The 14,641-nt window shown below is 50.2% G+C and overlaps 2 protein-coding genes across 4 annotated transcripts; one reads left to right on the top strand and one right to left on the bottom strand.

The window, feature by feature from the left end:
* Positions 1 to 507: 507 nt before the first annotated feature.
* Positions 508 to 6,228, top strand: TUBB1 (tubulin beta 1 class VI). Of its 2 annotated transcripts, XM_032878883.1 has the most exons (4): positions 508 to 870; positions 4,343 to 4,451; positions 4,911 to 5,021; positions 5,128 to 6,228. In XM_032878883.1, exons 1-4 carry the CDS (start codon positions 814 to 816, stop codon positions 6,222 to 6,224), a joined length of 1,374 nt encoding a protein of 457 aa, XP_032734774.1. In that variant the 5' UTR covers positions 508 to 813; the 3' UTR covers positions 6,225 to 6,228. The 2 variants fall into 2 exon arrangements, with proteins under 2 accessions (XP_032734774.1, XP_032734775.1); XM_032878884.1 differs by lacking the exons at positions 508 to 870; positions 4,343 to 4,451 and adding an exon at positions 4,673 to 4,754.
* A 3,609-nt stretch (positions 6,229 to 9,837) lies between these two features.
* ATP5F1E (ATP synthase F1 subunit epsilon) lies at positions 9,838 to 13,214 on the bottom strand. 2 transcript variants are annotated; one of them, XM_032878882.1, is made up of 3 exons: positions 13,071 to 13,214; positions 11,463 to 11,589; positions 9,838 to 9,955 (listed from the first exon to the last, which is right to left on the bottom strand). In XM_032878882.1, the coding sequence occupies exons 1-2, from the start codon at positions 13,100 to 13,102 to the stop codon at positions 11,466 to 11,468; spliced, it is 156 nt and encodes a 51-aa protein (XP_032734773.1). In that variant the 5' UTR covers positions 13,103 to 13,214; the 3' UTR covers positions 9,838 to 9,955; positions 11,463 to 11,465. The 2 variants fall into 2 exon arrangements, with proteins under 2 accessions (XP_032734773.1, XP_032734772.1); XM_032878881.1 differs by having other exon boundaries at positions 9,844 to 9,990; positions 13,071 to 13,212.
* Positions 13,215 to 14,641: the final 1,427 nt, after the last annotated feature.

The following is a 14,641-nucleotide window of genomic DNA, read 5'->3' as shown; positions in this document are numbered from 1 at the left end:
AAATGCTGAAGAATCACACGTGCCTTTACAACTTCGGCCAAGTTCAAAGGAAACTTCCTCTCATTAACATTTTACTATTATAAATGCTAATTATTTTTTTCCTATTAACATGAAAGTAGACAACATAAAAATAAAAACTGTCCACCCATGTTCCCCCAAAGGACAGCTCAGTGCTACCAGTGACCGTGAGACCACCCCTCAGGAAACAGAGCTGAAGACTCGGGAGCCATGGCCGGGTCTAAAGCGGGGAGGGATGTCTCACAGGCCGTGTGACGATGAAGTCACGTCACGCGTTGGGATGTCATGGCCTCATCTGTCAGCCAGCGAGTTTAGACAGAGGGTTCCTAATAACACAACTGGCCGGCTCAGGGAGTGCTCTCTGGAGGTGGTCCTGTCGCCCCACGAGCTGGGAGCTGTGGCTTGGTTGTCACTCCATGAGCCCCATCATCTGGGAGTCCCGAGCCGGTGCGGGAGCCCAGAGTCTGCCACAGCCTGGCCCACACCTGGTGTGAGACCTCCAGGCTCTGTGCATAAAGGCAGTCTTTGGTCTTGAAGTCTAGGAAGTGACTAGGCAATAATCTGTATTGGGAGAGGAAGAGACACCCCCTTCACCAGGGTGACAGGCAGAGAGCAGAAGAGAGTAGAGGCTGGGCCTCTGGGTGGTGGACACACCCTTGGGTCAGTTACACTGGGACCAGCTTGCTCAGCTGGTCCCTTCACTGAGGTGACCAGAGTCGAGTTGGGCTCCCACCGGCCAAGGGTGGCTCTCTCAGAGACTGACGGTTCGTGAAGACCTTACACTTGGACGCAAGGATGCGTGAAATCGTACACATTCAGATCGGCCAGTGCGGGAACCAGATCGGAGCCAAGGTAAGGAAAGTTTGATGACTAGGACTAGCTTTCTTACGGTCCCTGGGGCTAGCCAACTAAGAACACATCCACAGTCAGCGGGGAGGGCAGCAAGCCCAGGAGATCGCATGCACTCGCTGAACGCTTGGCTTCATTGACCGATGGCCACGGTGAAGGAGACGCAGGAGGTAGCACAGGCTACAAGGGTTAACCGAATTCATGTCAATTTTACCGCCATGCCACTTAGGCCACGTACGGGGGAACCTTGTTTATTTTCACAATCTTAACAATGAACTTTCATATCGAAAGGTAGTAGTTTGTCCCAAAACAGTTTCCTAAAGTTTGTTGGGCAACTTTTAAAAAAAAATATTTTATTTATTTATTTATTTGACAGAGAGAGATCACAAGTAGGCAGAGAGGCAGGCAGAGAGAGAGAGAGAGGAGGAAGCAGGCGTCCCGCTGAGCAGAGAGCCCGATGCGGGGCTCGATCCCAGGACCCTGCGATCATGACCTGAGCCACCCAGGCACCCCTATTGGGCAACTTTTTACATGATATCGCTAAGATGCCTTTCCATCCCCTCCCTTATTTATGTTACAAAGTTTGAAGAGATCCACATCTGACCCACTCAGTAAGCTATCAGAGACTAAAGAGCTAACCCTAAACGTTTTAGGGTGTAGTCACCAAAATAATGAATATGCGCTCTCTGGAATATACATGAGTGTGTCTCCTCCCCACCCAAATTTTTGTACGCGGTGCCGGATTCAGCAGCTGACACTGAGAGATGACACAGCCCAACAGATCTCCTACCCAAATTTCAACCCTAGTTTTACACACTTGTACTGTGTTAACAGTCATCTGATGGTTCCCTTTGCCATTTCAAAATTTCACTAGTAGGAATGGCATTAAAAATGCAATTGCACTGGGGCACCTGGGTGGCTCAGTCGGTGAGCATCCGACTCTTGGTTTTGACTCAGGTCATGATCTCATGGGTCATGGGATGGAGCCCTACGTGGGCTCTGCACTCGGCAGGGAATCTGCTCGAAACCTTCTTTCCCTCTGCCCTCCCCCCCAGCGACTCTCGCTCTCTAAAGTAAATAAATACAAACAAATAAATACATCTTTAAAAAGTTTTAATTGCATTAAATTTAATTAAAGTTAAAGTTAACAGTTAAATTTTTTAAAGTTTTTTTTTTTTAAAGATTTAATTAATTTATTTGACAGAAAGAGATCACAAATAGGCAGAGAGAGAGGAGGGAGCAGGCTCCCTGCTGAGCAGACAGCCGACGCGGGGCTCGATCCCAGGACCCTGGGATCATGACCTGAGCCGAAGGCAGAGGCTTTAACCCACTGAGCCACCCAGGCGCCCCAATAGTTAAATCTTTAAAAAATTATATTTTAAAAATTGTGAAACAACAGCATAAAATTCATCATCTTCGTCATTTTTTAGTGTACAGTTCAATACGGTTAAGTATCTTCACAATGTTCTGCATCCAGTCTCCAAAATGCCTTTCCTTTTGCAAAATTGAAACTCTGTCCCCATTAAATACTAACTCTTCATTCCCCCCCACACACATAGCCCTTAGCACCCATCCTTCTACTGTCTAAGAATTTGAATTTTTAAAAAATTTATTTACTTATTTAGAGAGTGTGAGTGGAAGATGGGGCTGTGAGGGGAAAGGCAGAGGGAGAGAGAAGCTCTAGCAGGCTCCAGGTCCAGCCCAGAGCCCAACACGGGGCTCTATCCCATGACCCCAAGATCATGACCTGAGCCAAAATCAAAAGTCAAATGCCCAACCTACTCAGCCACCCAGGGACCCCCGAATCTGAACTCTTCTAGGGGCCTCATAGAAGTGACATCACACAGTATCTGCCCTTCTGTGTCTGGCTTGTGTCACTGAGCATTATGTCCTCAAGCCTCAGCCACATTGCAGCCTGTGTCCAGATGCCCATCCTTTTCACGGCTGAGTAACAGTCCATTGCGAGGACAGGCCACACTTTGTTTATCCACGCATCTGTCAGTGGACACATGGGTTGTTTCCAACTTCCAGCTATTGGGAATAAGGCGGCTTTGAAAAACTAGTCTAAAAAACTAAAACTAGGTGTTTAAGACCTGGGGCAAAGAATATCACTGCTTGAAAAGAAGTTGCTGTCTTTCTGTGCTGCGGTGATGAGATGTTCCTAAGTGGAACACAGAGAGAAGTGGGAGGCACCAGCCCCGGCACTCTGAAGTGGGAAGATAATCGGGAGGGAGGCGTGGGAGAGGAAGTGCAGCGTCCAGATAGGGTCTTAGCTTTTCCTCTGGCATCCTGTTGTCTGGTCCTTAGAGCCCTAATGACTTATTATTTGGGGCCATAAGAACTGTGAGAGACATTTAGTTTGCGGTGTTAGAGAACTTATCTATTCTCTTTTTCTAAAAGAGGATTTAAAAAAAAAGATTCTATTTATTCACTTGATAGAAGACACAGTGAGAGAGGCAACATAAGCATGGGGAGTGGGAGATGGAGAAGCAGGCTCCCTGCTGAGCAGGGAGCCCGATGCGGGGCTCGATCCAGGACTTGGGATCATGATCCAAACCGAAGGCAGACACTTAACAACCGAGCCACCCAGGCGCCCCAAATTTATTCTTTCAGATCTTGAACAGTGCTGGTAATTTACTATAAAATAGAGTCTGGTTAACGAGACCATGGCCAGAGCAGGGCCATCACTTCTAAGATATGGCTGGGAAAACACCCTGGGGGATTTTAACATAAATGACTATATTTTCATTGCACTTGAATATGTCCTTCTCTAGGGCAATGGAAGGGGCCATCTCAGAAACTTTCCATGTTAAGAGCTCTGCACACAGCTATATTAATAAATACTGTACGTGTGACTGAAAGTGTCATATGTTTCGAACAGTCGGAAGAGCCGTGTGTCATCGGACTTGTGTGCTGACCTGATCGTGAAAAGCACACGTGGCTAAAACCTGGGCCCGGATGTCCTAGTTATGGGCTTTTTGGAAAACTGCATGAAAATAAATCCCCAAGTGAAGGAGATATTATTGTGAGATCAGATAAGAATTCAGTCTGTTTTCATTTAATGGGACCTATACTGTACTAGCTTGAAGCACTAGAAGGTGAAATTAGAGATACCCGGTCTGATGTGAGTTGTAAAATGACAGCTTTAATGTCTACCACAGCCTCCATTTAGTAGGAGCAAAATCCAATTTAATATTTGGTGTGTTGGCATTTTATTTAAGGTGTTCAGGTGGGTATAAAACACAGTCTTCATGTTCATGTTTAGTGGCAGCCAGAGCAAGTTACCCTGTGGAGCGGGCACTGACAAATCAGGCCTGAAGGCGCGTCTGGGGAAGGGGCGGTCAGAGGGACCCCTCAGGGCAGGCCCAGCAGCCCTCCCTTCCTGTCGCTCCAGTCAATCCGCTGGCTCACGGGTACCCTCCTGCCCCTTTCTGGGGTCCCTCCGTACACGAACCTTCCCTCCTGCTGCTTTCAGTTCTGGGAGGTGATTGGCGAGGAGCACGGGATCGACGTGGCCGGGAGCTACTGCGGGGACTGTGCCTTGCAGCTGGAGAGGATCAGCGTGTACTACAACGAGGCCCATGGTAGGATGCGGTGCTCTGCTGGCGGTGCTCGCCTGCCCCGGGAGCCTGGGCGGGGTGAGGTCCAGGAGGTCCAGCGGGATCCTAAGACTGGCAGGTCCCCGGGTCCGGGGTGGGGCAAGGGCCCGGGGAAAAAGGCACTGAGTGGTTTAGATACATGTCTTAACCCCCGCTGCCCAAGCACCACCTTCCTGTTTAGATGAAAATCCTAAAGGAAAACTGGCATCACTTCGAGCGGAGGCAGGGTCTCGGTCGTTGGCGAGACAACACAGCAGCACGGAAAATGATGGATAACGTATTTCCAAAGGATCTTACAGATCTGTGCACTTGTTGCGGTCAAGGGTACTATCTTTCTCTTAGAAATACCTTTCTCCCGACAGGGATCACAAGGTTCTGTTTTGATGAAACATTAACTTCTAGAAAAACACCAGTTTGCTGACTTCTTCCTACTTCTCTATACAGGTAAGAAGTATGTGCCGCGGGCGCTGCTGGTGGACCTGGAGCCCGGGACGATGGACAGCATCCGATCCAGCAAACTGGGAGCGCTCTTCCATCCGGACAGCTTCATCTACGGTAGGCTGTCTGGGCAGGGGTCCCTCGGGAGGAGGGGCAGGGGCCTCCTCGTGGTACCCCCCGGCCCCGCCCCCACCAGCCCGGTAAGCGGCCTCCCTCGGCGCAGGTAACTCTGGGGCCGGCAACAACTGGGCCAAGGGCCACTACACGGAGGGCGCCGAGCTGGCCGAGCGCGTGCTGGACGCCGTGCGCAGCGCCAGCGAGGCCTGCGACTGCCTGCAGGGCTTCCAGCTGGTGCACTCGCTGGGCGGCGGCACGGGCTCCGGGATGGGCACGCTGCTGCTGAGCAGGATCCGCGAGGACTTCCCCGACCGCATCGTGAACGCCTTCAGCGTGCTGCCGTCGCCCAAGGTGTCCGACACGGTGGTGGAGCCCTACAACGCCGCGCTGTCCCTGCCGCCGCTGGCGCAGCACGCCGACGCCTGCTTCTGCATCGACAACGAGGCGCTCTACGACATCTGCCTGCGCACGCTCAAGCTGGCCGCGCCCAGCTACGGCGACCTCAACCACCTGGTGTCCCTGACCATGAGCGGCGTCACCACGTCGCTGCGCTTCCCGGGCCAGCTCAACGCCGACCTGCGCAAGCTGGCCGTGAACATGGTGCCCTTCCCGCGCCTGCACTTCTTCACGCCCGGCTTCGCGCCGCTCACCAGCCGCGGCGGCCGGCAGTACCGCGCGCTCACGGTGGCCGAGCTCACGCAGCAGGTGTTCGACGCGCGCAACGCCATGGCCGCCTGCGACCCGCGCCGCGGCCGCTACCTGACCGTGGCCTGCATCTTCCGCGGCCGCATGTCCACCAGGGAGGTGGACGAGCAGATGCTCAGCGTGCAGACGCGGCACAGCGGCTGCTTTGTGGAGTGGATCCCCAACAACGTCAAGGTGGCCGTGTGCGACATCCCGCCCCCGGGGCTGAGCATGGCCGCCACGTTCATCGGCAACAGCACGGCCGTGCAGGAGCTGCTCGGCCGCGTGGCGGAGCGCTTCTCGGCCATGTTCCGGCGGAGGGCGTTCGTGCACTGGTACACCAGCGAGGGCATGGACGTGGGCGAGTTCGCCGAGGCCGAGAGCGACATCCGCGACCTGGTGTCGGAGTACCAGCAGCTGCAAGACGCCAGAGCGGGTCCGGAGGACGACGGGGAGCTCGCGGGGGAGGCGGACATGGAGCCGGAAGAGGCGCCGCACGAGCCTCGCGGGGCCCTGTGAGGTCGGCAGCAGCCCGGGCTCCCCACCGGGTACACCGCGGCCAGCCGGCGTCCACACGCACGCGGGGCGCAGGGACCGGGACCCGGGAGGGAGCTGGGGGCGTTGGGGGCCTTCGGGCATTCGCTAACCGTCAAAGACTTCGCTATGCGCCGCACGCTCTACTAACTGTTTTTTTTAATTAGCAAAGTGCATTTATCGGGAAGCACAGCGCCTTTGTTTAGCGGAGCTGCTCCGGCAGTGACTGCACGCCCAGCGCTGCGCGTGGCATCAAGAGGACGTGGGCGCAGGGTGCAAGGCTGACCTCCACTCTCCACCCTCTCCTGGCGCTGAGAGCACCCTGGAACCCTCGCGTGGCACCCTTGCTGAGAGTCATACCCCAGCTTCTGTCCAGTGCGCTGCCCAGCATCCCACCTCCTGATGCTCGCTGGCCTCCTGAAAGCCAGGTGACTAATTGGTACGTGGGGAGCTGTGCGGCCAAGGCAAGTGTGAGTCAGCATCCACTGGTGAATCGTGTAGACCTTGTGGGCACGTCGGCGAACTAACTGCAAAGGGAAAAGGGGTTGGAAAAAGAAAAAGTGGCAGTGCTTTTCACCAAAATACCTGGCCACTCCTGCCCCCACCCATGACGGGCTAAAGTCACCAAGCCTGATCCTCTGCTCTTTATTTCTGAATAGCCAGCTTTTAGCACAGACGTTTGCGTACTGTAGACCCTGTTTCTAAAGGGTGTTGGATTCTGGGAATTCATTAATCACGATTTTCGGTTTTCCTCGTAAAGACTCTTTCAAAATGCCCTTTTCACTTTCATTCATAAACACCTGGAAGCGCTGGGTAGCCTCGGCTCTTTGGGAAAGGGCACCGGGTGCGCTGGGCAATGATTCAAATGCAGGAATTCGGCTGCTGCTGAAGTGTCGCAGTGTCCTTCCTCCTCACGGAGGACGCTGTCTCATTAGGGAACTTTTACAGTTCAAATTAATTTGCAGAAGTTGCCATAAATGTTTGCATGATGACACAGCTTTGACCATTACCCAAGTTTAATCTGCTCACATTACGACAGGACCAGATACACAGGAGTGTAATCAAATCATCCATAACTTTCTAATTACGGTTTACCTATTTCTGACATACGCACAGCCATGCCTTCCAGGGCCATAAGAGTCTTAATGGTCTTCTAGAATTACCACTGAGCTCTCCATGGGCAGCCGGCAATGGGAAGAGGGTCTGACCCTCCCTGCAGGAAATATTTACTTGCAGGCAACTAGGTGCTCGTCTCCCCAGTTTGTGTTTGTAATCTGCAGCAAAGAAGCAGGACGATGGATGACACTGGCTGCTCATTCGAGAAATCGTCACTCCACGTGTGCATCGTGAGAAGTGACGAAAATATACAGAGAGAAAATGAGGTCCTGCGTCGGCATCGTGACATGCCTTCTATTTACACTTTAGAAAAAAAGTTTTAAACAGATTTTTCTTGTGGCTCAAGCACTAAAAGCAAAAGAAGATTTATTAAGAAAATGTAACTATATACTGTTTGAAGTTCATAATTTCTCAGAAGCTAAAAAGACTTATGACCTTTGATGTTATAAGAATTTACACACGCTTCCTCTAGCACTTTCCTTGTCAAATCTAAAAAGGCAATCAAATGGATACAAGGAAGGATACAGACCTAAATTAAAAAAACCCTGCTGATTTATATTGCTGTCAAGATTTTTGTTTGCTCAATAGTAATCATTAAAGTACAAGGAAATTCAATTTTAAATGGCTAAATTGCTTTATTTCAGACTAAATAAATTCCTTTTCTTGGAGCCTAACCACCCAGACTGATTAATTTGAGTAGTTAAAAATATTTCAAAATGTATCTCACCATCCTACTCTTTTGTATGGTAGAAATAGCACACACACAAACAAAAAAACCCACTAGAAACCAAGAGAAATCTGTCCCCTCAGATTTTGAGCCTGTTCCTTTAGCGGCATGGTTGCCATGGCGATACTGGTCTCAGTGACCGAGACACGGGATCAAAATCTCAGAGCTTGTCCACTTCCTTCACTTCACACGCAAGGACCCTGCCCGAGCAGAGATTAACGATCCCTCAAAGATCACTCAGCTAGTTAGTGTAATACCCATAGCCGGGTTTGGTCAGGGTCCCCTGGTCGTCTGGACACAGTAGTCTTGCCAGGTGACCAGAAGGCCTTGTTACTGGGAAGTTTACTTTCTCCCAGTATCAGTTCAGGATTTTTAAGCAGAGAGAGAGGCTCAGTCTCTGCTGGGCAGTGAACTTGCCTTTTATCTAGTTGCTGTACCCCTTTCCCCATCACCAGCCGTGGCCCCAAGTCTCACCTTAATTACCCTATCTGCTGTCGATGACGTCTCTCTAGTTACCCAGCTGCAAAGAATTCAGCCCTTTGCCCATCAGCTTTGTTCGTCTATGAAAAAGGCCTGACAGCCTTGAGAGTCACTGATTCCTATCCTTGAAATGAAAGATCCTTCCTAATACCTTGACCATGGGGAACGCGGTGCCGACGGCTGAGGTGCCCTGATTTTAGAACAGCAGACTGGCCCAGGCGAAGAGCTCCCGGGGGGTGGCCCTCAAGTGGCTATTGCCCAGTGGCCTGGCTCTCAGACTCCATCCAGGAGCTCCTCCTTGCCTGTCCTGGGCCAAGAATTAAATAAAACCTCCAGGTCAAGCGTCCTGGGGCAGGCAATCACCTGCAGGAGGCTGAGAACAAAGACATTTTCTCGGGCACCTCCTCAGCACGGCACTGCTTGGGCCCCCGAACTTATTGTTGGCCCAAGTACCAAGGGGAGAACTGGTGCTGGTATGGAGCTGAACCGTGTCTCAACATTTCCCGTTCAAATTTATTTCTCCGTTCTCCGGAACAGCTCAGATCCAGCAGCTAACTCTGCAGTGGGTGTCTTACTCAGCGGAGTGCTTCCAAGTTTTAAAGGAAGATAAAAACAAGACACTTGCAGCAAATCTTCACGCCTGAGCATTTAAGGAAGAGAGTCACTGTGCAAACACCATGGGGCAGCTGCCATCCTCATGCCCGAGACGGGCAGGCAAAAGTCTTAAAGATGGGACTTCAGCTGGGCTGTCAGCTCCAGAAGCAAGATACTGGGCGGCTGGGCCTGTCTCCCACCTCCCACGGGGAGTGCTCTCAGGACAGAGATTCATTTACAAAACAATGAAGCACATTTCTTGCTGAAACACATTAGTAGTTCTTCTCCACAGGTTTCAAATGCACAATAAAAGATGAAGACCGCAATCTACTATTTTTTTCTTCTAATCTATGCTTTTGGTAATTATTGTCATTTAGGCAAATGGCTAAGCCAGCTGCGTGGGAGAGCCAGGCCGCGGGTAATAAGCCACCCGCCACTTCTGCAAGTTGAAGATAAGGGACAGTGAGAGCCTCAACGAGAGGCTAATTTTGTCAAATGATATGAAAAAGAGAACTTTCTATCCTGACACATTTAAAACATCTTTTCTGTTTCCCTCTGCTCACCAGATATTAAACCTGCTTCCCCCAACCTTAAGCAAAGGCAGTTCCTAAGGTCCTAAATCCAGCAGGTGCAGATAGCTCCCGTGAAGAAAAAGTCCAAAGGAAAACAAAAACCAACAGCAAGAGCGAACCATATTTTAATTTATTGGCATTGTCAATCTGGAACAAGACAAGGATTTTTTTTCCATGCAGGGAGATCGTTTTCAATCTGTCGTAACATGGACCCACGCATCTTCACCTTGTAAAATGTAGCATTTCAAGCTTTACCCAGGGTCTAGGAGGAAGAAAATGCAACAATTGCTAGTCCTTTGTGTTTTCTTAAAAATCCAACATGAACATGGCAATGACTCCCCTGCACTAACTGTGTAATCTAACTCTGGCCTCACTTTACATGGCTCATGTTGACCCTTGACTCTTGGCTGTAAAAACTGCTGGTTCACGTGCATGGCCTTAGCTGAACAGGAACTTCTCTTCTAAGTCGAACCAAGTACTCTCTGGGCAATCAAGAAACTAGTCTGCTTTTTGAAAACACTAAAGTCCCCTGTGCTCCAGGGGCGGGAGCATCCCCTGCAGGACAGGCGGAGAGCAGTTTTGTGTTATTTACTGGAGTGGGATATTACATCCTGACCCCAAGGACATCACAAGGTCGAAGGAGCTTGATGTGGAGTTTGGCTTGGCTCCGCTGCAGGGGCTCCGTGATTTTCTCAGCCAGCTCAGTGTTAAAACCAAACCACCCAACGTAAAACCAGGTCTCATTACTTAGAATGATGAGCTGAGACAGAGCACCTCTAGAAAAAGGGAGACATTCAAAACACCGCATCTACAGACTCATAATAAAATATTTACTAATTCAAAATGGAAACGAAAAGTGCTCAGGGGAGACAGCTCCAATGAGTAAAACTGCTCATAACCACGAGGTGCTGAAGGATCCATGCTGTTCACATTTCCTTGTCTCTGCAGGTCGGACGCCTTTTTTTTTAACAAAACAAGAAAATGAAATCTGGAAAACACCTCTCTGTTATTTCAAAGAGAAGCAAGGCAAATAACTAATGTCAAGAAAGAGGCTCAGAGATCAAATCACTTTAGTAGTTGGGAGCACGGAGTCAGAACTGATCTACTGTACAAGAGTCTTTTACTGCACAGGACATAACTCTACACGGCTCACATCTCTGGAGAAGTAAAATGAACCAAGCCCTGGGAAAGAATCATAAACTCAGCAGAAACAGTTGTCCCTGCATGGTCTTGCAGATGTTCCTGCTTCATAAAATTGCAGGACCCTTGCCTATGCTTATAGCCCTCACGCTCAGGAAGTAGTCATTTGTGAGGACATTAGCAGATGTGGGGGGAATGAAGATGCAAAGAACTGCAATTTGTCATGCCCCTGAACCGTTATGGAACTCCGACAGCAATGACAAAAAGTGGGGAGTTTATCCTCCGAATTATTTGATGTTGTGCAGACAAATGAAACCGGTTTAATTTAAGTAAGATGGCTTTCCACCTAAGCACTGCTAAATGAATCAATGCTGAAAATCAATGTGCCAATCACTTCTACTTGTCAGGGCCTGAAACGAGATTCCTTTCTGATGCCACAGGACTCCTATCACCTGTATGCTTTAAGCCATTACCCACTAACATCTGAATGTACTGATTGACCAAAAAATGGACAGAATTCAAAACTAAAACTGCTTTGTTTTGAAAGTGCTCTAAGAACTTAAGGTGCAAGCTTCTAACAAATCAGTAACTTACAGATTACTCTTTTTTCAGTTTCACAATTTTTACGGTGCTGCCAGAAGTCTTCTCAGCATTTGCTTTGAACTCGGCCTTCAGTGCATCTCTCACTGCTTTTGCACAGATCTGGGAGTACCGGATGTAGCTGGGAGGAAATGAAAGATGATATAAAATTAATTATCAATGATCCAGCCAGGCTGGTCGTTGTTACTGGTTTTGTTTTGTTCTTTTTCCATATTTTAAATTTTGGTTTGATTGTACATTATCGTGGAATTGGATTTAAAAGTGACAAATGCCAGAAGCAATCTACAGAGAGAAAAAGGCCAGGAAAAAATGTACCAAAGTTTTAGCACGTATTAGAATGGGTCATCTTTGGTTTTTCTTCTTTATACCATCTTCTCTCTTTCATATATGTTAATTTAAAAGATTCTTAGTGATTCTTAAAAATCCCACAGCACAAGAAAAAGACCAAATGTTGTTATGAGAGGCTGTAAGTATAATAATAAAAATATTATAATTTCTCTACTTAAAATTTTTTCCTTATACTATTCTTACAAGGTAAAATATATACAATTAAGAAAAAACTACTTTGAATTCCACAGTTCTGATTATTTAAAGGTTTTCTTGAAAATAGTGGACTTTGTTTCCCAAGTCTGCTATTGAAAACACTTCCCAACCAAGGTTTCTAAATAAAACCAAAAAGTCCTTACAGAACATCCTCAATTCTAATAAAATATCTAACAGCCTGCTTCCTGTTTGGTAGATGGACTCCCCACCAACAGCTTATTTTCCAAAAAATGTCAGCTCACTTTTTACACTTTTTGAAAACAGGAAGGGGGTGGGAAGTATTACTGTCTATTTTCTCATGTTTCAGATTTGTTTTTTTGGGCCAGAGGCAGGCGTTCCAATGCCTCCCGGGGTGCTGACTAATTGGGCTGACCTTCAAGGCTGCTTGAGCTTTTCCACTACTTCATGCACCTGCAGACACAAGAGGATGAAACCGGGTGCTGATGCTGCCCCACCGACGGCTGGCAGGACGGTCGAGCAGGGCCGCCACACCTGTCCGAGTGGGTGCTTAGGAAATGGTCCCTGTTACCGGACCGTCCACCTTCCACCCGGACAAAACTGTGCTTGACCCCACGAAGGGGCGACTCTAGTCAAGCCACGCGGGGAGCGCCCCAGGCCGAGGCGCATGGCCCAGGGGCTGCACGAGGCCACCAGGTGTGAGGGCGGCGTCCACGGCTCCCCCGTCCCTGGAGATCGTGTCTTCCAACGGGTTCCACGCATGAGCTTCCGAGGGTCCCCACTGCCCTCGGTGCCGTGCACCGAGACTGTGTGCAGTAACAACGCGTGTGTGCGGGTCACGCAGGCCCGCGCCGGGGTCACGCGTGCAGGGCTCAGCCCCCGGGCTCTGGCGCCCCGTCGGAGCCGGGGGGTGGGGGCACCGCAGGTACTGGGCCCACCGCCCACGCGCCGCGCTCTCGAGGCGTCCCCGCCCCCACACGGCCGTGCGCCGCCATCTTGGGTCCGCGCTCCCCCGCCGGCCCCGAACCCCGCCGCGCGCGGCGTGACCTCCGACCCCGGGCCGCGCCGCGGGCTTCCCGCAGCCCCGAGGAGCGGGTCTACCTGAGTCCAGCCTGTCTCCAGTAGGCTACCATGATGTCGCGAGGGTGGGCGCGTGGGGTCGAATCACGAGGACACCTCAATGTCGGCTCGGCGCACGGCCCAGCGGCAGGAAGGTCAGGCCTGGGAACCGGAAGAGGCGGGACTCCGGACCTGCCAATCTCGCCGCCTCTTGTCCCGCCCGCCCTCCCGAGCCTCCCCTGCTGCCCCGCCGCGGAATCGCCCCGACGCCGGGAGCCAATGGGGGCGGGCGGCGGGGGCCTCGGGTACCAATCCCCGCGCGGGACGGCCGGCCGCGCCCACCGATTGGCTCCGCGGCTGCCCCGAGCGTGTGCCCCTCGGGCTTCCGTAGTAGCCCCGGCGAAGCGGCGGGGCGAGGGGGCAGCTGGGGGCCGCGCGGGGCAGGGTTGTCCCGGCAGCCCGAGGTCATGGCCGCGCCCCGGCGTCGGCGGGGAGCACTTGGCCCCCACCCCTGAGGGGCAGCGGGCAACGGCACAGCCAGCCCAGACAGCGCGCGGGCCTCCAGGGTCACCCGCGACGTGCGACGGCCTGGGCTGGGCGGCACGGGCGGAGGTGGGGGGCGCAGGTGTGCAAAGAAGCTGAGGGCAGGGAACGCATCGTTACAAGTTTTCAGAAACTAGACACCTAACTCCCACCGTTAGTGCTGGGTGGGGTCAGACGCCCCACAGGCCCTGACCTAGAGACCCTGTCCCTGTTCAGCCCCCCCGCAAAGACATCTGCTTGCCGGCTACGGAGGTTTCAAACTATCAGCTACTTCACTACACTGGAAAATGAAAATTCCTAGAATTTTATTATTAGAGCAGGATTAAAAAAAAATCAAACAGGATAAATAGTTGTTTAGAAATCTTTTTATCATTAGGGCATTACACCTTTTTCAGAACAAGTATAATTTACAGAATTTATACAAAGCATCTTTTTAATCAAAGATCAATATTTTGCTATGTTTTGTTTAATTGAAATGTTATTTCATTTGTAAAAACCATCTCCGGTTACAAAAAATAATCAAAAACCTTATTGGATTGAAGTTGCTTTTACACATGTCCTAAGAAGTCTTAAGCTAAACAACATTTTAAGTAGAAAAACACTAATTTTTAAATAGTGTGCTATACCATTTCTCTAGTTTATGTATATATACTAACTGGTTTCCTTTACAGGAAACCTGATGAGTTTATTACATTAGCACGGTAAGATAAAGGCAAGAGCTAATCACCTTTTAACAAAAAATACTCTGTGTGCAACAACTGCAAGTATCAAAGATAGTCTTTCCTGGTCCGTAACTGCTTGCTACACAATATGAAATACATTTACTGGATTGTTTTCCAGACTGCAGCTGCCCCTTAGCATCCAAAATCGATTTCCCACAAATAAAAGCTGCAAAGCAATTCACATAGTGGTTGGTTTAGGTCAATGCTTTTCTTCTCATTATTATTCCTTTTTTCTTCCCCACCGCCCCCATCCCCCGCAGTTGCACTGTATTATTAAAAACACTAAGTACCTGGGATTTATGCTTCAGAAAGACATCGTTTGAGTAATTTCAAATGACGTACAGCTCT

Source organism: Lontra canadensis, unplaced genomic scaffold, assembly GCF_010015895.1.
Source record: "Lontra canadensis isolate GAN:19392208 unplaced genomic scaffold, GSC_riverotter_1.0 scaffold65, whole genome shotgun sequence".
Taxonomy (NCBI): domain Eukaryota; kingdom Metazoa; phylum Chordata; class Mammalia; order Carnivora; family Mustelidae; genus Lontra; species Lontra canadensis.
Note: the sequence above shows the minus strand (reverse complement) of the source record. Positions and strands in the feature narration are given on the sequence as shown.